This window comes from Mus pahari, chromosome 1 (genome assembly GCF_900095145.1).
Source record: "Mus pahari chromosome 1, PAHARI_EIJ_v1.1, whole genome shotgun sequence".
Lineage (NCBI taxonomy): Eukaryota > Metazoa > Chordata > Mammalia > Rodentia > Muridae > Mus > Mus pahari.
The window spans coordinates 96,482,173-96,505,899 of NC_034590.1; the positions used below are offsets into that span (position 1 = coordinate 96,482,173).

The 23,727-nt window shown below is 53.8% G+C and overlaps 4 protein-coding genes across 8 annotated transcripts in view; all 4 read right to left on the reverse strand.

The window, feature by feature from the left end:
• The window catches only part of Mvp (major vault protein), a 25,979-nt gene extending 14,334 nt beyond the window's left edge, over positions 1 to 11,645 (reverse strand). The window contains exons 1-3 of the mRNA XM_021196451.2: positions 11,570 to 11,645; positions 1,503 to 1,652; positions 1,174 to 1,369 (exon numbers count right to left, since the gene is read on the reverse strand). Of these exons, the coding sequence (XP_021052110.1) occupies positions 1,174 to 1,369; positions 1,503 to 1,652; positions 11,570 to 11,571 (348 nt within the window). The 5' untranslated portion in view covers positions 11,572 to 11,645. The remainder of the gene's footprint in view (positions 1 to 1,173; positions 1,370 to 1,502; positions 1,653 to 11,569) is intronic.
• A 312-nt stretch (positions 11,646 to 11,957) lies between these two features.
• Pagr1 (PAXIP1 associated glutamate rich protein 1) lies at positions 11,958 to 14,470 on the reverse strand. The gene is made up of 3 exons (XM_021210134.2): positions 13,264 to 14,470; positions 13,028 to 13,110; positions 11,958 to 12,341 (listed from the first exon to the last, which is right to left on the reverse strand). The coding sequence occupies exons 1-3, from the start codon at positions 13,740 to 13,742 to the stop codon at positions 12,142 to 12,144; spliced, it is 762 nt and encodes a 253-aa protein (XP_021065793.1). The 5' UTR covers positions 13,743 to 14,470; the 3' UTR covers positions 11,958 to 12,141.
• A 49-nt stretch (positions 14,471 to 14,519) lies between these two features.
• Prrt2 (proline rich transmembrane protein 2) lies at positions 14,520 to 18,099 on the reverse strand. The gene is made up of 4 exons (XM_021206725.2): positions 17,917 to 18,099; positions 16,278 to 17,250; positions 15,762 to 15,894; positions 14,520 to 15,609 (listed from the first exon to the last, which is right to left on the reverse strand). The coding sequence occupies exons 2-4, from the start codon at positions 17,184 to 17,186 to the stop codon at positions 15,599 to 15,601; spliced, it is 1,053 nt and encodes a 350-aa protein (XP_021062384.1). The 5' UTR covers positions 17,187 to 17,250; positions 17,917 to 18,099; the 3' UTR covers positions 14,520 to 15,598.
• Positions 18,100 to 19,038: 939 nt separating this feature from the next.
• Positions 19,039 to 23,727, reverse strand: part of Maz (MYC associated zinc finger protein) — a 4,930-nt gene continuing 241 nt past the window's right edge. The window contains exons 1-6 of one of the 5 annotated variants that reach the window (XM_021200575.2): positions 23,170 to 23,610; positions 22,233 to 23,083; positions 21,804 to 21,867; positions 21,370 to 21,541; positions 20,392 to 20,616; positions 19,039 to 20,079 (exon numbers count right to left, since the gene is read on the reverse strand). In XM_021200575.2, the coding sequence (XP_021056234.1) occupies positions 20,414 to 20,616; positions 21,370 to 21,541; positions 21,804 to 21,867; positions 22,233 to 23,083; positions 23,170 to 23,361 (1,482 nt within the window). In that variant the 5' untranslated portion in view covers positions 23,362 to 23,610 and the 3' untranslated portion in view covers positions 19,039 to 20,079; positions 20,392 to 20,413. Of the gene's footprint in view, positions 20,080 to 20,386; positions 20,617 to 21,369; positions 21,542 to 21,803; positions 21,868 to 22,232; positions 23,084 to 23,169; positions 23,611 to 23,727 lie in introns of those variants that run through there. The other 4 variants (XM_021200594.2, XM_021200567.2, XM_021200603.2 and 1 more) reach the window with 4 other exon arrangements.

Genomic DNA, 23,727 nt, shown 5'->3' on the forward strand with positions numbered 1-23,727 from the left:
ACAGAGAAACCCTGTTTTGAAAAATCAAAAAAAAATTTTTTTCACTTTACTTACTCATATGCATATGTGTATCTATGCATGAATTATCATGCATGTTTGGAAGTCTGAGGACAGTGTTTGGGAGTCGGGTTCTCTCTTCCCACCATGGGCGTGGGTCTGGGACACAGGTTGTCAGGGTTATGCAGCAAGTACTTCTGGGCCATCTCACTGACCCCTGGTTATTTCTATTGCCCCTCTCCCCAGCTGTGTGCGTCTCTATGCACATCCAGAGTCATGCTATTAGGCTCTCAAGAGCAAGAAGCATCGATTAGGGCTTACAGCTATAGAGCATTTGCCTAGGATACTCAGAGTACTGGGTTCTATCCTTAGCACTGGAAAAAAAAAATGGAAAATTTAAGAGTGAGCTGGCAAGACTGCTCAATGGTGATGGCCCTTGCTGCCAAGCCTGGTGACCCGAGTTCAACCCCAGGACCCACATGGTGGAAGGACAGCACCGACTCCTGCAAGCAGTCCTTGGACCTCCTCATGCAATCTGTAGTGGGTGTGCATGCCCTGCCGCTGCCCCCATTAAATAAGGAGATAAAATGTAATAATAACAGAAAGGCACTGGCCAGTGGATAAAGTCACTTTAAAAGCATAAAATACCAAGCAGGTAAAGTTAGAACTATTTTAAAAACTCAGTAGACTCCCTTGCTTGGGAGCGCAAGTGATGGGGCAACATGGATGAGGGTCTGGCTCTGCTGGTGGTCCATGTCTTCAGTGCAACATCCCCAGGCATCTAGGGATGGCTATTGTGGGATAGTGTAAGTCTGTCTGAGGTGTGTGGGGAGAGCAGGGGAGTAAGAATGGAGGGACTACGGGCTGGTGAGATGGCTCAGCGGGTATGAGCACCCGACTGCTCTTCCAAAGGTCCGGAGTTCAAATCCCAGCAACCACATAGTGGCTCATAACCATCCGTAACAAGATCTGACTCCCTCTTCTGGAGTGTCTGAAGACAGCTACAGTATAATTACATACAATAAATAAATAAATCTTAAAAAAAAAAAAAAAAGAATGGAGGGACTGTGAGTCATCTTTGCCCCTGGTGAGAATCCATAGTTACCTCCTCAGCCCTTCCTACGGGAGCAGCCACAGAATAGGCAGAGTGTGGCTCAAGAGAGGAAAGCAAGGTACCTTTTCCAGCAGCTCCCCTGGATACAGGGGGAAGGGGTCCTGGGCTAGTCGGATCTCCTGGTCAGCGTGCCGGAGCCGGACTTGTCCTGTGACGTCAAACAACACAGAACTCTGGGCGTCCCGGGACACAGGGTTGGCCACTATGCAGTAGTGGCGCGGGGGGACTGTCACCATGCGAACTGGGGCAAATAGTACCCTGTTATAAGATAAGAAGGGGCATGAGAAGCCAGGACGATGTTTCAAAGGAGACAGTAAAAGCGAGAGAAACCTCCCAGTCACCCAGATGAGGGTCACTCCCGCGAACCAGGCTGGGACAGCTCTACACCAACCTCTCATTGTCCTGCCGGATGTAGGTCTTTGGTCCAACCTCTACACGGGACACATTGCTGTTCTGGTCCAGCACATGGATGTAGTGGTATGGGGGGATGCGGATGATGGCCTCTTCAGTTGCCATGGTGAATCCCAAGCCCCGGCCTAACCTGATTGCAGCATGAAAAGGGACAGGTGGAGAAGACAAAAGATTAAACAGGGCATTCGGGACAAAGCAGGGTAGTCCAAAAATGGCCTCCCCTTCCGAGCTCCTCTGGTTGTCCCCTTCCTATTTCCACCTCCTCTGCTTTTTAAAACATAAAATATTTTACTTCATGTCATATGTACTTGCTTGCATATGTTTTTAAAAAAGATTTAGTTTATTTACATAAGTACACTACACACACACACACACACACACACACACACACACACACATATGTAACCTACACAGCAGGCTGGCCTAGAACTCAAGCTTCTCCTGCTTCAGCCTCCCAAACACTGAGATAACAGACCGACACACCAGAAGAGGGCATTGGATCCCATTACAGATGGTTGTGAGCCACCATGTGGTTTCTAGGATTTGAACTCAGGACCTCTGGAAGAGCAGTCAGTACTCAGTACTCTTAACCGCTGAGCCATCTCTCCAGCCCTGCTTGCATGAGTTTATGTGCACTGTGTGTCTGCATGCAGGAGCTTTCAGAGACCAGATTCCCTGGAACTAGTTAGTAGCAGTTGTGAGCCACCATATGTGTGCTTTGAACTGAACTTGGGTCCTCTGCAGGAGCAGTGAGTGCTTCTTGTATATGTATATGTATATGTATATGTATATGTATATGTATATGTATATGTATATGTATATGTATATGTATATGTATATGTATATAATGTAACCTATTTTACATGCACGAATGTTTTGCCTGCACATATGTATGTGCACTTTGTATGTATCTGGGGACCTGCAGGGGTCAGAAGAGGGTGTCAGAACCCCTGAAGTTAGAAGAGGTGACTGAGTCACCCAGTGTGGGTGCTGGGACTCAAACCTGCGTCCTCTCCAAGCACTCCTTACGTCTAAGCCATCTCTCAGTGCTCTTCCTCCTGCTCCTCTTCTTCCTCCTCTTCCTCCTCCTACACCCTCCTCCTGCCCTGCCCCTACTTCTGACATAGCTCGGTAGCCATGGCTGACTCTGAGCTCATGGGCTTCCTGCCTCAGTCTGCTGGAATGAAAACCAGGCTCTGCCATACCTGCTTCTCCTTTTCTTATCCCCACTTCAGTCCTCACCTCTGCAAAGAACAGCTTCCTTCAGTTTACCCACAGAAGCCAGAGGTACGGCCTCCTTCCTGCCCACGCCCTCCACACACCTGTGAATCAAAGGTTCCCATTTCCTAAGGTGCACCAGGCAGCTAGGCCAAGCTGAGCTAGCAGATCACCTGGGGACATAACTATGTGGCCTTGTCCCACACACGCTGGGGAGCCACGGTTCCTCGAAGGTTACTGGCTTTTCCAGAGTCAAGCAGCTTTTTATTCCATGAGTCATGAAAGCCTGGCTGCATTCAGATGCCTGTCTGTACCCCTCTGCCTTCCTGTGCTCTAAGCAGTCCTGAGGTGAACCCCTCAGAAGTGGGCCCCCAACCATGAAAAGACCCAAGTTGGGGCTGGAGAGATGGCTCTCTAGGGGTTAAGAGCACTGACTGCTCCTTTGGAGGTCAAACCCCAGCAACCACATGGTGGCTCACAACCATCTGTAACAAGACCTGATTCCCTCTTCTGGTGTCTGAAGACAGCTACAGTGTACCTACATATAATAAATTTAAATATATATACACATACATACATATATATTAAAAAAAATAAAAAGAAAAGACCCAAGTGACGCTCCCATCGAACCCGGTGGATTCCAAACACAGCAAAACCCAGTGAAGGTGAAGACTCTTCGCTGGTCTTAGCTTGTGGATGCCCCCAGCTCCCACTGTCAGAAGCAGGAGCAGGATGGAGTGGAAAAGAGGGGTAGATGGTTTTGTATCTACCCACACCATTGTATCTACTTGTGATTCCTGGCTGTTCCTTCAGTGCTCAGTTTGTTTGTGAATGTGACACACCCAAGTACTGCCCATCCTCAGACCCAGCACCTCTTGGACTTTGGACATGTCTATTTGAGTCAGAAAAAGGCAATCAAGTCTGCTAGGCTAGTGCCAGATCCCTTGAAACTGGAGCTTCAAACAATTGTGAACTTCCATGTTGGGAACTGAACCAACTCTGGAAGAGCAGCTCAGCCTCCGCTGAGCTCTCTCTCCAGCCCCGTGCTTATTTTTTAGGTGCTGGGGACTGAACTCAGGTCTCACTTGGATGACAAGCATTTTACCAGCTAAGCTACATCCCTGGCCCATGCTTTTCCGATACACTTCCCATGTTAAAGGGAGAGAATATTGCTTGGGATGGTTGAGCGCTGCCAACTTGGCAGTGTTTAGAATCACCCAGGAGACCATCCTCAGGGCGTGTTTCTAAGAGAATTTTCTACACTAGGTTTAATTGATGTGGGAAGACCCAGCCTAACCACCACTCTGTGGACTTGGGGTTCACGCTGACTCAAAAGAAAATCTGAGGACCAACATTCGGGTATTTCCTGATAGCTGGTGGGTTCAGTGTGACCCGCTGCCTCAGGGTCCTGCTGCCATACCATCAGGCATGCTGACTGAAACTTCAAACGTGGAAAAAACAAGTCCATCCTGAAGCTGTTCTCCTGGGATTTTGTTTGGAAAAACATAAAGCAGGGATCACTCTGCCTCTTTCTTTAACCCTGCGGCTACGATCTGACCTAGAAGCTGTCCCGGGTGTCCTTTCCACATGAGGCCGAGATCCCTGATTCTCAGGAGGGTAGCTTTTCTAGGCTCACAACTTGCCTTGTGATTCCCGGGCTCTGTCCTGCCATGTTGTCCAGTCCTGTCCCATCCCGTGCCCCATCCCTCCTCTCTGCCCCGGCCCGCCCTGCCCTCATCCCTTTGCTCTGAGTCCTCCAAGCCACTGCTTATCCGGCTCAACATTTCCTCTATTCCAGTTGCTCCAGGACATGAAATGGAACTGTCTTCCAGGAGAGCAACATTCAAGACTCTAGATTAAAGCCACTTAAACTGAGACCCTCTTTTTTTTTTTTTTTTTNAGACAGGGTTTCTCTGTATAGTCCTGGCTGTCCTGGAACTCACTTTGTAGACCAGGCTGGCCTCGAACTCAGAAATCCTCCTGCCTCTGCCTCCCGAGTGCTGGGACTAAAGGCGTGCGCCACCACGCCTGGCTTTTTGTCTTGTTTTGTTTTGTGGGTAGCCCTGGCTGTCCTGAAACTGGCTTTGTAGACCAGGCTGGCCTGAAACTCAGAAATCTATACCTGCCTCTGCCTCTTGAGTGCTGAGATTAAAGTTGTACACCACCACCGCCTTTGGACACCTGACTTTTTGGATGGATGACCTTACACAAGTCCTTTGTTCTTCTATCTGCCTCTTCCATTACCATAAATTGGGATGACTAATAGTCTTTTCCCAGCACAGTGATGACACGTTTGTACAGAAAGCAACCAGAGCCAAGCCTGGCTCTTTACCAGTACAGTGTTTACTACTGAGAATAGACAGGGCCCAAGGCCCAATTTTCCTAACCCACTGAGGGGGTGTGGCCAAGGCCTCCTTCCCCATCTGGCATTAGGGCTTAACCCTCACCTGTCTACTGGTCAGGTAAGGCTTCGCATGCTAGAGGCACAGCGATGCAGAGGCTTCCCACAGTTGGGTACAGCATCTCTCCAGGGGCTCCAATGCAGGTTCACTGCAAGGGAGAAGCCAGGCCAGGAAACCAGATGGGACAAGAAGAAGGGCCTGTGCTGCCAGCAGGGTTTGGAGGCCCCACCCGGAAGAAGAGAACTATAGAAGGTCCTGTGAGGTGGGAGTAGGCTCTGGGCACAGCCTCTATTGGCTCCACTCCCCAAGACTGAGGCCTCTCCACCATCTGTCACCCCAGCTGGGAACAGTCAGGGGGCTTGAGAGCCTCTCCCAACTCAGTGACTCAGCAAGAGCCTTCCTCAAAGCTAATCAGGCTGGGTTCCGGCCTTGTTCTGAGGCCAGGCCCCTGCTTCAGTACAAGGGTTCCATTTCACTTCCCTGTCCACTCCCCTACCACGCCCACAACTCCCCTTCCACTAAGACTACCAGTCAATTCCCTTGGAGCAGGCATTGCCTTTATGCCCCTGATACTTAGATTTGTGACAAGTCTCACACTCTGGCAGCTTACTAGATGATGTGTACAGTTCCAGCTTTTTATTTCTGTTACTTCAAGGCCCTCAAAAGACACGGTATGCCAGGTGTGGTAGCACCTGCCTTTCATCTCAGTATTTGGGAGACAGAAGTGGGAAGGTCTCTGTGAGATGGAGACCAGCCTGGTCGACATCGTGAGTTACAGGCTAAGAAGGGCTACATAATAAGAGCGTGTCTCAACAGAAATGAAGAAGCCAGTGGCAAAGGCCCTATGGCTGCCGCAAGTCCGGATGCCAGAGGTCTGGCTCCAGCTCTTGCCAACTGCACCTCTCCTTTCTGCCTTGTGCTGAGCCCTGCTCCCTGCCAGCTCTCGGGCACACATCTAGTCTGGCCTGCTCACAAGGCTGGAAGTGGCAGAAGCCACAGCTAGTCCTCAGGTAGCAGCAGAAGCTGGGTTCAGTCTGCTATGCAAAGAGGGGTGGGTGTGTGGGCCAGGGTATAATGTACAACATAAAACAAGGACAGGCTGGCAATCCCAGTTTTTTATTTGTTTTTGAGACAATGTCTCACTCTGTAGCCCAGGCTGGCCTTGCACAGCAATCTTTCTGCCTCCTGAATCCTGAGAGTGAACTACTATGTCTGTCCTTTTCCTTCTCCAGATAGAATCTTGCTATATAACCCTGGATAGTGGATTACTACTATGAAGTCTATGAAGGCCTTGAACTCAAAGCAAGCCTCCTGCCTCGACTTCCTGAGTGCTGAGAATACTGGCATGGGCCACCATGCTTGGCTTCGTTCCTTTTCTGGCAACTCAAAGCAATATTGATGTATCCGCCAAGATCAATGAGCCATGAATCATCACATTTCAGGGATTTTCTTTCTTTCTTTTTAAAAATTTTTTATTTATTTATTTGTTTGTTTGTTTTGGGTTTTTCGAGACGGGGTTTCTCTGTATAGCCCTGGCTGTCCTGGAACTCACTTTGTAGACCAGGCTGGCCTCTGCCTCCCGAGTGCTGGGATTAAAGGCATGCGCCACCACGCCTGGCTCAGGGATTTTCAAAATAACCTTCGAATGTCTGGCATAGGGAATCTAAGTAGCCAGTGGCTGGTTCACAGTGCCTCACTGTGCTCCTGGTCTGCAGTGAGGTTTTCTTTTTTGTAGTAGTTAGTAGTAGTAGTAGTAGTAGTAGTAGTAGTAGTAGTAGTTGTTGTTGTTGTTGTTGTTTTGAGACAGTTTCTATACAGCCCTGGCTGTCCTGGAACTGTAGATCAGGCTAGCCTTGAAGTTACAGAGGGCCACCTGCTTTTGCCTCCCAAGTGCTGGGAATCTTTTATTTATTTATTTTTACTTGTTTTGCTTTTGTTTTCTGCTTTTCTAAGATAGGATTTCACTGTGTATCCCTGGCTGTCCTGTAACTCACCCCGTAGACCAAGCTAGACTTGAAATCACAAAGATCTGCTGGCTTCTGCCTCTGGAGTGCTGGAATTAAGGGCAAGTGGTATCACTGCCCAGCTTAGTCTTTTATTATTTTAATTATGTGTCTGTGTGGGTATGCTCATGTGAGTGTAGGGAATTGAACTCAGGTCCTCTGTAAGAGCAGGACCAGCTCTTCCTTGCCAAGCCATCTCTCCTGCAAGATTCTTAAAGCTGTGTATCTCTGGAGATTTGATTTTTTTTTTCATAGAGGGGAGGGTCTGAACACTCATTTTTTAAAAAAAAGTTCTCACAGTGACTCAAAGACTGAGAGTCACTGTAGTGAGAATTCTGAAATTGTGGTTTCTTTAAAAATACAGAACTACTTTAAGAAAGCACTTTTGTTTTAATCCCAGGTGTGGGATGTGGGACTGTATCGTATTGTCCACAGCAGCTGACTATGATTTGTGCTCTAGCAGAGGCAACTGTGTAACATTTGGAATTCTGGAAACTTTTCAGAGGGTACATAAATGCTAGCACCCCAGCAGGTGTGGATGGTTGTTGGTTTTGGTTTGTTAGCAGTCATGCTCATAAAAGAAACAAAAGTTCGATTCAGGGATCTCTCTCTCCTCTCTCCTTCTTTTTCTCCTATCTAGTGGTATGGGGTGAAATGGGGTGGGGGGAGGATAAAGGGTGGGGAAAAAGAACCCACAAAGCAGCAAAGACCAGCTGTAAGCCACTCTGGAGGTGATGATGACAGCACTAGCCCAGGCTAGCCTGGGTTATACAGAGCGATGCTGGTGTGTGTGTGTGTGTGTGTGTGTGTGTGTGTGTGTGTGTGTGTGTGTGTGTATGAGTGATGAGTGTAGTGGTTTATGCCTATAATCCTAGCACTTAGGAGGTAGGAAGGAACTACAGCATGAAGGACTGAGCTACAGAGCAAGTTTTCAGCTAACTGAGGTGACAGAGCCAGGTAAATCTCCAAATTCAAGGTCAGCCTGGTTTTGGGATTGCCAGGGCTATGCAGGGAAACCCTGCCTCCAAACAAACAAAACAAAAAAAAACCCTCAACAACCAGAAACGTTAGTCTTGTCACGGTTCTGTTATTGCAACCTTGGCTCTGAATCACTCCTAGCAACCAAACTTCCTCTGCTGGACTGAAAAAGTTACAAAGGTGTCTGTCCTAAAGCTATAGAGCTACAGGTTTAGGGAGGGGAAGGTCCATCTCAAACAGTCCAAGCTCAACAAATCTGTTTACATCTGGAGTGCGGAGACCTTTTCTCCTGTCTCAGGTGGGTCCAGGGTAGCTGTGGATTCACTGTGAAGCTGAAGGCCTCGATCTCTGCCTTCAGGAGAACAAGACCATCAACTCAGTGGCTAGCCCGTTCCAGCCTCACTCCATCCCTGTCACTGCATTCCCCTTTGAACAGCCCCTTTCCTGTGGGTGACAGTTCCAGTTGCTCCACTTCACCTTAAAGTCATCACGGGGACCATTCCTGTACCTCTTACTTTAACCATTAACACCGTCCCAGGTCTCTCTCCTGCCTTTCTATAAAAACCCTTCCTCTCCTGCCTAGCTCCAAGTAGCTCCCTTTGTCCCCAGCTCTGTTGTCTCCCCCCCCACACACACTTTGTTTTTTGTTTTTTTTTTTTTGTTTGTTTTTTTTCCCGAGACAGGGTTTCTCTGTATAGCCCTGGCTGTCCTGGAACTCACTTTGTAGACCAGGCTGGCCTCGAACTCAGAAATCCGCCTGCCTCTGCCTCCTGAGTGCTGGGATTAAAGGTGTGCGCCACTAAGCTCGGCTAAAAGCAGGCAATTTTTGAGGGCAGCCTGGTCTCAGCTCTGTTCTCTTGATCCCGGCAGGACAGAGAGCAAAGGGGAAGGTGGTGACCCAGCCCAGCCACCAGATGGCTGCCTACTCTGGATTTAAGAAAAGGTCTACATTCAGTACAAGCAGGGCCTGTCCTCAATGGAGTTCTTCCCTGATCACACCTTCCACCATGTTGATTCTGGGGCTTGAACCCAGGCCAGCAGTGAGGCTCAGCAGCAATCTCACTAGCCCCTCCCCAAAACAATCTTGGCGAACCTACAGCTGGGGTGGTAGCCCAGGCTGTGATACTGTAACACAGGCACGCCAGGCTAAGGGCAGGCTCTGGAAAAAGAAAAAGAAAGCCTTAACCTTAACTGTGGCCCAATTAGGCCACTTTGTGGTAGGGGCATAGCTTGGTGACCTCACCATGTGCCAAGTGGCTCTGCCCTTCCCCCCCCACCCCAAGATGTTACAAATGAACAGTATACAGACTAGAATCTGACTGACTCAGGAACCCTGATCTCCATCAAAGTTTTCTCTCCTAAACGAGACCTGACTGGGATTTTTCTTTTCTTTTTTTTTTTAAAACTTTTCTTTATGTAAGTAAGTAGCTGTCTTCAGACACACCAGAAGAGGGCATTGTATCCCATTACAGATGGTTGTGAGTCACCATGTGGTTGCTGGGAATGGAACTCAGGACCTCTGGAAGAGCAGTCGCTGCTTTTACTCACTGAGCCACCTCTCCAACCTGTGTTAAGAGTTTTATTGTGTTGTTCAGGCTGGCCTGAAACTCTGGGGATAAAACAATTGTCATGTTTCTACACCTAGCTTCTGACTGACACTGACTCTTCTTCACACTTTTCTAAGGCCTTACTCCTGCTTCCCAGAGTCAAGGATCCCAGGAATCGCCCACCCTACGTCCTTCAAATGACCCATTCTAGCCTTGGAGGTCAAGGCTTAGCCCAGCCCTGTGGCTTGGTCCCGGATGGCTGGCCGGGTTTCCCTGGAGTTCTTGGGGACAGTATGGCTTCTCAGCGCCAGGTAGTCAGCCAGTCTCACTGAAGGGGACAAAGGACCTGGATGGGGTTGTTGCTGTGCAGGAAATGGCTTTTCAAAGGTGAGCATTTTCCATACGCTGAGCCAGTGAAGTCTTGGCTACACGAGAAGAATGTGGCATTCCACAGCTGGCCTGAGCTCCGAGCACCCAGGATTGCAAAGGTGGTAGCTGTCCTGCCCAAGTGCCCCACCTAGGGTGGGGCTAGATATCCTGTGTGCTAAAGGTATATCCTGGGGTGGCCAGCCTCTTTTCCATTTCCCAGGGAGCCACAGGCAGGCAGGGCAGAAGGAACAGCTTTGTCAACCACCATCTCCCACTAGAGCTGGGCTCTAGTCACAGATCCCAAGTCCCCAGACCCTCAGGCCGGCTGTCCAGTTGAGCTTCCTCCTGTTCACTTGTTCTTCTCCTAAAGCTTTCCTCTTGTTCTCATTAAATCTGCACCTCCTGGAAACCAAGCTACTCTTGTGATCATCCCGCTAACCACTGCAAGGGTGGCCAAGCCACTGCATGGTTGGCACAGCCCTGCATAGGGCAGCAGGAAAAAGCCTCCACGACTGGCCAAGAAGGGAATCAAGGAGGTGAAGTTACACATGCCAGCCACTCAGAGAAGGCAGAGCCGGGATCCTCGGGAGTGATGGCAGAAGAGAAAAGCCAGCGATGGAGTCTGAGTGGAAGCTGTAACTTTGCCCTGTTGGCTTCTGTTATTTGTGACAAGGTCTTACATGGTAGCTTAGGCTGTGGTGGAACTGTAACTCAGGCTGGCCCTAGGCCTCTGGAGACCCTCCTGCCTCAGCTGCCCAAGGGCTGGGGTTAGAGGTGTGAACTGTGTCCCACAAGGTTTCCCATTTCTTTCTCTTTTTTTAAAAGTGTGCTTGGGACCTTTGGACACATAAGTATGCTGTGCCACCGAGTCACAGTCCATCCATCAGGTTGTAGAGTCCTAGCCTCAAATGCATGAAACCCTAGGTTCGAGCCCCAGCTCTGAATAAAACGGATATCAATGACAGAAATCTATAATGCAAGCACTCACTCAGGAGGTGGGGGCAAGAAGGTCAGATGTTCAAGGTCATCCTGAGCTACAGAGAGTTCAAGACCACTTAGAAAACATGTTGTCAACAACAACAACAACAACAAACAAAACAAAACCTAAAGTCAACCAACCAAGAGAAACAGAAATGATGGGGTCTCTCCTGCTAAATGCCCAAGTTGACGAAAGGCATCCTTCCTACTTCTGGTTCCCGAGTAGGGAGTGGCACATGTGTGCTACTGGGTCTGACAAAAGTCCCCTCACCTCCCATCTCCTGTGAGGGAGACCCTGAAGTCAGGGATGCCTGAGGTTTTGGGGGTTGAGGACATTAACAGGGTGCTTTCAAACCCTGAAACTCTTAGAAAGTGAAACCTCACAAGGCAGAGCTGCCAACGCCCTCCTTCCTGTAAGTGCTGACTGAGATGTCACTGCCCCAGAAGAAACGTCGCTGGAAAGCAGAAGACTAGAGAGAGCCTGTGGGACAGACATCTACTCCCGGGTTGGAGTTTTGGGGGTCCCACCAGGGTCACGAGATCCGTACTCACATTTAGCAGGGTAGATGGCTGCTGCAGGCCACAGGTCAGGAATTTCCCTCACCAACACTTGGGATGACTTCCCTAATGGGCTGGGCAGGCAGGGGCGGAGCTTGTGTATTTAAAGGGCCCTGCAACTGTATTTGAAAGACCCTGCAACTGGATCTTTTTCTCCTCCAGGCTGCACTGAAGTCACCACAGCTGGGGGCAATTTCTGCCTCAGTGCTAACTGGCTGGTCTGGATGAGACTAGGAAATCAGAGGACGAAGCAGTAGGGGTGGGGTTGGGGAATGGTGGCTGGCTGTGCCTCTGCCGCCTCTGGCTTCAGTATTACAGTGTGGAGGAACACAGTTCTGCCTCTGCCTGAGTGAGAATACGTGCTTGGGTTGAGTGCAGTCTCTCCTCTGAAAAGATCATCCGGCATCTTTTATTAGATTCAGCACATCCAGCCCCAAACTGGGAACAGACACTAAACAGAACACACTCCTGAGAGGCACTGCACTGGGAGCCACTTCCCCAGAGCCTGGGCTGGGAAAGGCCGGCCACGCCCAGCACAGTCTGCACCTGTACTCGAGCAGCACCAGTCAGTACTTCCGCTGCCTAGGAAAGAGACTGTTCCCTGAGGATCGGAGTGGAGGGCTGGTAGGGCTGGGACCCTCTGAGTCTAAGCTGAAGAGGTCTCTCCCCGTCCGAAGGATCTGCTCCTCTAGTTTCTTATGGCGCTTCATGTCTGAGAGGACCTTATCCAGACGTGCCTCCCGTTTCTGGCTCCGGGCTGAGCTTCCTAAGCGGTAGAAAACGTGACAGCATTGAGACGTGAGCCCCCCAAGTGCCCACACTCAGAGATCTTGTGAAGTACACCCTTCTTAGGCCTCAGGAGCACAGAGGAGCTAATGTTTAGGTTTGGGCCACACACAGGATGGCTGGTATTAGGCCAAGACACCCATAATGCAATGACTGGGGAACATAACCATCAAAATGCAAAGGTCCTGGGGCAGGAGGCAGACTTATTCTGAGGCACTGGGGCAGGGGTAGAGGCCAGAAAACTTAAGATTCTCCCTGGGCATGCTCTTCCTCCCTGGAATGGAATCCTCTGGAGGAGAACAAGCAGAGGAAAGACGGGACTTCACTTAAAAGGACTACTCTGGCTGACAACGGTGGATCTGTACACGCGGAGGGCCTGACCAGCTGCGAGAGAGCCCCAGAATGATTCTGAAAGCATATTCTAGGAAGGTCCACGGTCCAGAGATGTGTTCAGCAACCTTTGAACTTCTGGGAGGGTCTGCGGGGTCTCTGACAGGAAAGTATAGCACTGACCTAAGGCAGGACTATGCTGCTACTGTGTGAATGCTCCTTCCCTTACATGAGGGGGGTGGGGAACCAGCCAAGGCCTCAGACCAGCCAGCCCACTTCTGGGGTGACTAGGGGAGGGCCCTTTACTTCCCCTCAATTCTTCCCTCTCATCTGTACCTGGTGTACGTCTTCTGTCAATCAGTGAGTCCTTCGGTGTCATTGGCTCATCATCAAAGTCAAATTCTGTAGGCATGTGCGGCCTGAAACAGGGTGGACAGAAAGCCAAGGCTGGGTCTCCCTAACACCTGCTGGCACACCCCAGCCCGCCGCCTATCCTTTCCTGCTCTCCCCTCCCTCCGGTCTCCGAGCTCAGGAGAGCAGTCCCAGGATAAATGTGTAAAGCATGGCCTCACTTTTCCTCCTCCTCTTCTTTGGCCTCTGGCTCCTCGTCCGATCTCTCCTCTTCACTCTGGGCCTCAGGGGTAGGCGGCCGGCGGGGTAGGATCTCTGCTTGAAGCTCCAGTGTACCTTGGGTAGCCAGCAGTTCATAGAGCCGCTGGATTTCGGAGGCTGGGGGCATCCACGACTGCCCATTGGCCGGCAGCTCCACCTCCTCATCGCTGCAGGGCACGCACCAGTCTTCGGATTCTCCCTCGGCACGCTCGTCGCTCGCAGCGCTGGGAGCGTCTAGTGCCTCCTCTGCCCTGGATCCCTCACGCCCGGCCTCCTCCTGACTGCCTTTCCCCTCTTCCTCGGCCTTACTAGCCGAGACAGAGGGACCTCCAGTGTCCTCCACCGCCAGAGCCTGGAGGCCGGAAGTCACTTCCCCTTCTTCAGACAGAGGCGCTGCTGTGCTGCCTGCAATGGTTCCATGGCCCAGGGCAAGGGACATAGAGTACTAGAGAAGAAGCCCAGCAACAGAGGAGATTCTAGTGTACCAAACCAGGGCGCCTCACCCGAAAGAAAGGCTTGAGAGCCAGTGGGGTCTAGGAAATGGCCAGTCAGTCCAACAGCGGCCAGCGGCCAGAGCACCGTCCCCAGAAGGGGGCGCTCAGATCCCTGCAAGGACAGACCCCACCCCACGGATTCAGAATTCTGCCGTTCCCAGGGACCCGCGGGAAACACGCTCGGAGCTGGAAAGGGAAGAGCCTGCTTTCTCGCTTTCACACCGCCTTCTCCATCACCTAGATGGAAGTCATCTTTTCAGACCGGACAAACCTAGTTCGCGTCCACTCAGCAGCGGTACAAACCTGGAGCTAAAACCCGCCTCCCAGGCTGCGCAGGATCGCAGTACGCAGGCGCAGAGAAATGGCGCGCGGAGGTTCCGCGGTAGTCAAAGCTACTTGGAAGAGGAGAGAGACTTGCGCATGCGCAGTTTTGGCCCTTAGGACTCATTAACCTCGGCCCATACTAAAGATGGCCACTGCGGCAGCGCATGCGTATTCCGTTCAGTAGAGCCTGCCAGAAAGCAGTACCTTGACTCTGCAAACACAGGGACCACCTGAGGCCAGTCTCATGCATTCTCTGTTTATTAGTGTTTAAGACTCATGCAGCATTCAGCATACAAAATGGGAGACTCAGTTTTATTTTTTTTTAAAGGAATTTTAGTTTTCCCCCAACTTTTTTTTTTTTTTTTTTTTTTTTTTTTTTTTTTTTTTTTTTTTTTTTTTTTNTTTTTTTTTTTTTTTTTTTTTTTTAAAGAAAGGAAACAAACAAAAAATCCCCCGCCAACTCTGAAAAGCATCGCAGCTGGCTCTGTCTCCTCAGAGGGCTGTCGCGTGCAACCAACCTCCCTCATCCTCGTAGAGAATAATTACAGAGCTCGCCCACCCTTCCCTTGCTCCCTGCAGCTGGGAACTTTGGTCCTTTTTTTGTTTGTTTGTTTTTTTAATACTACTGTTTACAAAGCACATAAATAGACCTTCAAACAAGAAACTCTGAGGTTAAAAAGCCCAAACGGGCAGGTCAATTCAGACTGACTCTTCAGCCACAGCTGTGCCTCTTCCTCCCCTGGATGTTCAGAATAAGGACTCTCAGAAGGTCCCCCAGGTGAGGACTCACTTGCCAGCTTTGGAACCCAATAGGCACCTTAGGGGTTGGGGTGGGGTACGGTCTGGGCCTGGGTGGTTCCCAGTAGAGAACAGTCAGAGCCCCCAGCTAGGTTCCTCTCCCCACACCATCCTTCTTCCCTCAGCCTGACCTAGGGGCTGCAGTTTCTGCAGACTAAGTGTTGGCAGGAGGGTGAAGATGCTAAGGGGGAGATGAAAAGGGAGAAAGGGTCAGGGGAAGGGCAAGGGGAAAAGGGTATTAAGGAAGGGAAGAAAGGGATGGGTCAGATACCAAGACAATGAACATTGGGGGGTCGGAGTTAATTAAGGTTTAGAGGATTCCAGTGGCAGGGAGAAGTGCAGGGAGGCTGGGAGAGATGCAGAGGTGCAGAGTACAATTTAGATGTTCAGGAAGGCTTCCAGAAGTGCAGAGAGGTTTTCAGAGTGCAGGGTTAGGGAGGTCAAGAGGCAGGAGTGGGGTGGGGGTCTGCAGGCAAAAGTGCAGGGAGAAAGGAAGCCTATGGCTGGCAGAGGAGCCTGGCAGGATGCAGGAGGAAAGAAGCTGTAAACAAGGCCGCTCAGGCTCCCTTGGTCCCTAGAGATGGGGCCAGGGCCATGGACTGGGATTCTCCCAGGATAGGGATGGACCCAAGACAGCTCCCAACAGGAAGAAAAGTCTTGGAATGCAGGGCAGAGCCCCTCACTTATACACTGTGGGAGAGGAGAGGGAAAGACAGACAGGGAAGGAGACAGGAAGAGACAAAGGCATAGGGAGGACAGACAGGAGAGAGCAGGGTCAGGGTTAGTAAAGCTGCCCTGGTCAACCCTCCGCGCCTCCCTTCCTGTCCCTGACCCCCACTCACCGCCTAAGTTGATGACGCAGGAGGCGATGATGATGAGGACCCCCCCAACCAGCGCCACGATGCTTAAGAGCTTGGCTACTCGGCCCAGACGTTGAGCCCCATCCACGTCCCCCTGTTGCAGGCTGTTCCGGGACTGGGGTGAGGGTGAGGGGTTTGGAGGTATCATGGCCCAGGTCAGCAGGAGCCAGCCCAGCAGGGATCAGGTGAGAGTCCAGAGGAGGAAGGTCAACCCCATGGGGTTAAGAAAGGAAGGAGAAGTGGGGATGCAGGAGGAAGAGGGTACAGGTCAGCAAGATTACATGACGCATCTGTTTCCCTCCCGCTTGAAGGGGTAGGGCAGGAGTACCTTGGAAGGGTAGGTCCTGGGGAGAGACAAGCAAAGGGCCGGGCCGGCAATGGGAAAAGTGGGATCCATGCAGAGAGGTGAGGGAAGGTGTCATTATTGGGGCTCTGGGCTGACACTGGCACGAAGCTGAGAGCCACAGTACACTTGGGCCAGGGTCCCTTGGGGCTCACCATGACGGCATAAGCGAAGGCCACAATGTTGACGGGCCACATGGGGCAGAAGCAGGAGAGGATGGCAAGGATGATATAGTCCCGCGGTTTCTGGGTGCCTTCGCCCCCTTCCACCCCAGGCCCTGCCAGCTGGGAGCTGGGATGACGGCTTAGGCTACCTCGAGGAGATCCTGGATGTCCACCGTGTGCCCTTCCTATTCTGTCCTCCTCAACGAGCTTCTGCAGCACACGGGGGGGAGCCCCATTGGCTGGGGGTGTTTTAGTTGAGGGTGGTGAGTGAGGGTGGGGGGCTGGGCCCTCCTCCCCGTCACCAGCCTGAAGGGGAACCACTGCTCCATTTTCTTGCTTTTCCCCTGTAGTTTCTGTCAGGACCTCTGTGATCAGGTCCTCTTGGGTGGGGGGCTCTGCCTGAAGGGGTGGTTTAGGAGGAGGCTGGGAAGTTGGCTGAGGGTCTGACTGGGTGTTTAGCTGAAAAGCAGGCTCTGAGGTTGGCTCAGGAGGGGCTGCAGACTGCGGCTCAGACCCTTCCTCTGCTGCAGTTTCTCTGTTCATGTCTGGTTTGGATGCTGGCTCTTGGCGTGCCTCGCTGGGGCTGGGGCTGGGGCTAGGGCTGGGGCTGGCCTTGGAGCCTTCTCCTGGGTTTAAGCTGAGGTCTGTGGCCTGAACTGTTTCTGGGGTTTCAACTGAGGTCTCTGTGGTTTCTGGTGCCAGCTCTGCCTTAGGCCCCGAGTCCACAGGGGCTGCAGTGATGCCTGAGCCTGGCTGAAGGGCCTCTGGCTGGTCTGGGATCTCTGCTACAACCTGAACAGGACCTAGTCCTTCTTCAGAATGCCTGGGACCTTCTGTCTGGGTGTTGGAACTGTCTTCCACCCCCTTCATTTCAGAGACCTGAGAGCTGCTGGCTGCCATCTTAGAGAAGAGAGATGGGAGAGGGCCGGTGGGGAAGAGGAGACAGCAGTGACAGTAGCAAATCCTGGAAGAGGAGGAGACAGGCTTGGTGAGGAGGGAAGTGTCTCTCATCACCACAGGCTCAAGAGGGCTAGGATTCTGTTTCAAGGCTAACCTGTACTGTCCCGATAGAGAGGAGGAAAAGTTGGGATTTCCTTTGCTTTAAGGTAGGACACCCTTGGGTGGAGAAGTATTTTACTTAAAGTCTGCTTGGAGAGCCATGAGAAGATAAATCCTTTTCTAAACAGAACTGCTCTTGGGTCTGTTCCTAGATCCATCCAACACACCCAACAGGACCCAGACTCTCAGCTTCCAACTCGAAGGCGCACCAGAACATGAAAATCTGTGCATGCATCAGGCACTCCAACAGGCAGACTGACAGAGGACCCCACACGTTCTGTTCCTTTTGTACCCTTCCCTCCTCTCTGGGCACCACCTGAGAAGTGCAGGTTTTCCTACTGTGAATTCGGGCTCAAATGCCCGTCTACCTCCTCCCAGTCCCTCCTTGGGGGAGACCCAGTATCTTGTGCATACCTTCTTAGCCCTTCTTTTAGGGGTTCCCTTGTTGCTTTCAGCAGAGGCTGAGGGGGAGGGGATCTTCTCCCGATGGTACGACGCACCCAGCACCACCCTCTAGTTCTCCTGGCACCTGCATTCTCATGCCACCCAGCTGTCTGTCGTCCACACCTACCAGCAGTCTCAGTTCGTCCCAGTCTCATCCGCTGGCTGCCAGCCTCGGGACTGCTCCTGCGTCCCGCCGCCGCCGCCGCTGCAGCAGCCGCAGACCGGGGAGGGAACAAGTCTGTGAGCAATGAAGGGAGGTGGCGGGTCTCCCCTCCTCTCTCCTCCGGGTTTGCTCGGCCCTTCTTCTCTGGTCCCCTCCCCTAAGCTCCACTGCTGCCGCGCCGCCCCCGCCCCTAGCACGCCTCCTGCCCCTCCCGGATAGCCCAAGAGAACCTCGTGCCAGGCCCCGTGTTACCTGGGTAACCGGCCCGGGGACCACTCGTGCCCCCTCCCTGCCCTTTCTCGCCCCCTCCCTGTCCTTTCTCACGCGCACCTCCTGGTGGGGCACCCCCTTCCTAAGTCCTCGGCCCCTCCCGCCAACGGTCACCGGGGGATCCTGGCAGAGACCTAGGTCTGCGAAGAGATGGACCAGTGAGGATTGGGTGGAGGCACCCTGAGCAGCATAGATGGGTTAAGCAAACAGGTCTAAGTTTGGGGTGGCTGCAGGGGAACTGCGTGGGGTTTCAAGAGAAGGGAGCCTGCAGAACTGAAGCCTTCCTACTCCTGGAAAGCAGCAGCAATGCGTGATGAAAGCTTAAGGGAGGGTTTTTGTAAAGGTTTGCATAAAGCCCAGAAAAGGAAATTCCAGCAAGCTAGGAAGGACCAGGGCAAGCAGTCCATAACCACCACAGTGGGACCCGAATGCAGTTTACTGTCAACCACAGTCCCTGGGATCTGTATGTGCAGGCATTTGGAGGGGCTCTATGCAGCCTGGTGCTGGGTTGTGGGCAGGACAGCATCAATAACTAGCTTGGGCATCCCAAATCTCCAGTAGGTATTCTGCTCCTGTTCATATTGGGTATTCCCTGAAGACCTAGAATCTGCTCTCCACAACGTCTGGATTCTTGGCCCTACCCTAAATGTGTTGTACTGCAGCTAGAAGCTGTACCTCAGAAGAGAGAAGCTACCACTTTGCAGAGCAAGAAAGGTTGGGACCAAGACCAAGGTCAACAAAGAACCTCTCCCTCTCCCTGAGAGGGGTGAGGCAAGCATACATAACAGGGGGCTTGGTGAAGATAACTTAGGAACCCAGAGACAAGTTTTTATTTAAAATTTATTGTAATGGGGTCTGCGCAAAAGGAGGGAGGGTGGGGAACATGCAAGGGACACAGGAACACGATGACATGGCCAGGGCCATAGCTTCTGTTGTGGGAAAGAGGAAGAAAAGACCAGGGCTGGAGCTGGGGTGGAAGAGGGAAGGGGGAGACACTGTGGCTGCATTCCCCCACCCCCAGGAAGCACCTCTTGTCCCTGGCTCCCCTCCTTTACCCTGGCCCCTAAGATTCCATCTCTCTTGTCTGCCTCTGGCCCTAGTGGCTCCCTCTGATGCTCCCCTTGGCTTTTCCCTGGACAGACACTCCAGTAGGATGCTTGGGTTTAACCACCCAGCCTTACTCAAGTGTCCCTCTGCCTTCCCTGCTTCTGCCCCTCCTCAGCACCACCTTTTCTCTCCTCTGGGACAGAAACTTCTTTCCCCTCCTCTCTCCTCCCTACCCCTGGGAAAAAAACAACAACAAAAAAGAAAGCACCAACTCCCCAGGAAGGGGCAGCAGACAGTAGGGGAGGGGACAGAAGGAGGAAGAGAGCACAGGACCTTCTAGGGAAAGGCTCACAAATCCCTGGGAGGAAAGGCAGGGGGTTAAAGGTTGAGGGCAGTGACTGCTGCTGTCCTCTGCCACCCCTGCTCATTGTCCAGGGGACTTCAACACAACTCAGGGGACAGGTGTTTGTAGGGTCAGCTCTGATAGGGAGAAGAAAGGAGCAGGAGAAACATTGTTAAAACCTAGTGAATTCCTTCTTCCTCCTCTCTGTCTGGAGGCTCCTTGGTTGATGAAGAGTCGTGAGGAGTTGGTGGGAAGAGGAGACTACCAAGAAGAGCTTCCTCCACTCTCCCCTCTCCCCCATCAACTTGGAGCTCACCAAGGCTGGGAGGGAAGTGGCTGAGAGCTCACTGGTACCCCCTCTGCCCCAGAGAGGGAGCCCACAGCTGTGGGAGGGGCTGCCACCACTGCTGCTGCCGCCGCCGCTGCTGCTGCTGCCGCCGCCGCCATTGGACAAACCTCACCAGTACCTACAGAGAGAAACACCAAGGATCACGGCACAACCTAAATGGCAAGAAACAATTCCATACCCCAGACTTTTCAACTACTTCCCTACTTCCCCTGGGACACAGCCGTTACTTCCTATCTGGTCCCCAGATGGTTCAGCCTGCCTGCTTACTCAGACAGAGCGTGTCCATACTGCCCTCTCTGGATCCCAAGGCTCCCTAATCTGAGTGACAGACTGGCATCCCTGGCCTTCCTGCAATCCCCTATTGGGCCCTTTGAATTCCCTTGTCCCACACATCCCATCCTGCCCCCCCCAGCCATGTCCCACACCTTGCCTGGTGGGTGCAGGGGTCCCCCTCAGCAGGTAGGCTGTGGCTGGGGGGCATCTCCCGGGATAGGAGGGGCGGCCCCCCCCAGATGGGTCTGCATGTGGCCGGCCAGCTGGGCAGGGGTCTTGCAGTGCACGCTGCACAGCTTGCACAGGATGCGGTCAGCCCGCGGGGCCTGGAGCCCATGATCCTTCACCGCGTGGATGCGCAGGTATGCTGCTGTGGTGAAGCCTATGGGGGGGGGGGGTTGGGATGGGGGTTTGGGGTCAGCCTGGTGGAGACCCCAGAGACAGGGCTGTTCTCCTAGGCTGGGGACACCCTCCTCACATGGCACTGTCCTCCTCCCACCACATCCTTGGTAGGCTGGGGCCAACAACTCACTCCAGAGAAACATAGCCTTTCCCTGCACTTGGGGACTGGTTTGCGTGGTGACCTTACTTAATCCTTAATCTCTACAGAGACCGTCCCCCACAGGACACGGCACGGCTGCCTAGCTTTTTAAAGGCTTGACTCAGTGGAGACGGCTGTGTCCCCCCCCTCTCCAGTGCTCCCCTTCCCGTCTCAGCTCCTTTTGTCACCAACCACAGTGAAAGCAGCTTTCTGTTACTGGGTAGGGTGTGTGCTTGTTACACCCGTGCTGACGCACCCCACCTGCCCCAGAAGCTGGAGACAAGAGCTCGTGGCTGCTAGGTTGAAACCCTTGGGACTGGCTTTTTGGCTATTCCTTTCTCAAAGTAACCACGTCCCACTTCATTCTCCCAAGCACACCCAAGAGGTTGAATTTCTGGTAGACGGTCTCTTGTGAGCCATGGCACATAATTTAGTGGTGTCGTTTCTAATGCTGTTGTACTTGCCCCTTAAAGGGTTCTCTACATGCCACAAGCTCTTGGCTGCAGCACCCTTGACCCACATCAGTGAAAAAAACCAACAGCTCTTGTGCCCCCCCCTTTCATCCCTGCCCTCCTGGCACCCCTTAGCATGTACCTTTGTTGCAGAGCTCACAGACATGGTGAGGGCCCTGGCTGTGCACCTTCATGTGGTCAGAAATATAAGCCGAGCTCAGCATCTTGCCACAGACATGACATGGCACCTTCTCCTCGTGTCGGACTGTGTGCGCTCGGAGGCGATCCTTCGTAGCAAAAGCTGCCTCACATTTCTGGGGGGGAGGGTGTGGGGTCACAGGAGAGTTAAAGCTTCGGGGAGTAGAGAGAAGGGAACAAGATAAGGGGATCAGAGCCTTGGGGGTCTTTGATCTGTAGGAAATGGGCGTGAGATGACCAGGCCTTGAAGGAGAAATGTGAAAATGGAGTGAAGAGGCAAAAAGAGAGAGAAAAAGGGGGTCTGAGAGGCTGAACCCACACAGCTACAATGAGGATCAAAATCATGAAGACCAGGACAGGAGGAAGCTGGCTTCCTACCTCACATTTGAAGGGCCGCTCTGTTGAGTGCACTTGTCTGACGTGACTGTTGAGGTGGTCCGGCCTAGGGATACGTTGAGGTGGGAGGGGGTGTGTGTTAGGGCTTAGGCTCCAAGGTGAGGTGTGCCTCAAATCTATCTAGGTTCCTCCAAAATGCCTTTGCAAAGGTCCCAGCGTTTCCCCCTCAGCTCCAGTCCTCAGGCAGGAAAGCCCTGAAACCGAGATTCCTCTTGTGCCCAGAGGCTGCTTTCCTGCAGGCCAGAGACCCACCTCTTCTAAAGTACCACCCCCTGCTCCTCACTTCCCTCCCCCCTGGGAGTGGTTCCTGTCCCCAGGAGCAGGAGCCGCCTCCCCACCAGCCAAAGATAGGCCACTTTGTTGCCCTCCCCCCCACCATCGGCCTAGTGGGCAGCCGAGGCCCCTGCACACCGGGAGAAGCTCTTGCCACAGTGGGAGCAGTTGTAGGGCTTGTGCACAGCGCCGTCATGTGAGCGCACGTGGTAACTCATGCGGTCCTTGCGCTTGAAGCGCTGCTGGCACACAGGGCACTGGTAGGGCTTCTCGTCCGAATGCGACAGCTTATGTCGGTTCAGGTGGTAGACGTCGCGGAAGGCCTTGCCGCACATCTCGCAGGCGTGATTCTTCCGGATGCGCTTCCCAGAGGCAGTCGTGGTCACAACGCCACCGGCCGCCACCGCGGCTGTGCCACCGCCAGCCCCGGCTTCTCCCCCACCCCCGCCGGCCCCGCTCAGCTGGGGGACACTCAAGAGGCTCAGGGGCACCATGGTGGGCATCTTCATAGCACCCGAAGGGACCCGGCCAGCCTTGGCTCCTGTGTGGATGGCTTCGTGCCTACGGAGGTTGTAGCCGTTCTTGAACTCCTTGGCGCACAGGGCGCAAATGTAGGGCCCCTTGCTCTTTGTCTTCTTCTCCAAGACAGATGCAACCGGGGCCACAGCGACCGTCGAGGTTGGGGCGACTACAGCGGTGGCGGCCGCTGCAGCGATAGTGGCGGCCGCGGCGGGGGGCGCGGCCTCGGCGGCCGGCGCGGAGACGGCAGGGGGTGGCGGAGGAGGCGCCGGAGGCTGCTTCAGGGCCGCTGTGTCCACTGTGGAGGCGGCGGCAGGGGCCGGGGGTGCAGTAACTACTGCAGCGGCAGCCGCCGCAGCAGCCGCCGCCGCCGCGGCCGATTCCTGCGCGGCGGCGAGAACCGGGAGCAAGTCCACTTGGAGGGGCTCGGCCGCCGGGGCCTGGGGCGTGGGTGGGGGCGCCGGCGCGGCCTGCGGAGACAAGGCGCCGTGTGGGCCGCGGTCGCTGGTCGCGGTCGCTGGTCGGCGCCTGCCCGCCCGGCCCGGCCCCTACTCACCTGGAATGGACTCTGGGCGCAGCCCTGGGAGGCAAAGAAGCGGGACTGGAGCTCAGCCCCGACCTGCAGGGGGTTCTGGGCGTGACCCTGAGGTGGCGGGAAGGAGTTCATGAGGCCGCCCACCCCCCGGGAGTCCAGGCCCAGCACGGGGAAGGGGGGGGCCAGCAGCGTGCAAGGGAACACGGGGAACATGGCCTCGGCCACGGTGGGGCCCCCGGAGCTCAGCGGGAGCCGGGGGCACGGGCCGCGCGGGGCCCGGGCTCGGGGCGCCGCCCCCGGCCGGCCGGGTTGGGCCGAGCCGAACGCATGGCCCGAGGGCCGCCCCGCCGCCCGCGCACCCCGGCCGGCGGGAGGGAGGGAAGGAGGGCGTCTTGTGGGGCGCGGAGCGCGGCGGCGGCGGCGACGCCCCCTGGGTGGGGGCGAGAGGCCCCGCGGGGCCGAGGGCCGGGGCCGGGGGCGGGGGCCCGGGCGGCGGCGGCGGCGGCGGTGGCGGCGGTTGGAGCCTGGCGGGGCGGGGTGGGGGGAGCGAGGGAGCAGCTTCGGCCCCCGCCGCGCGCG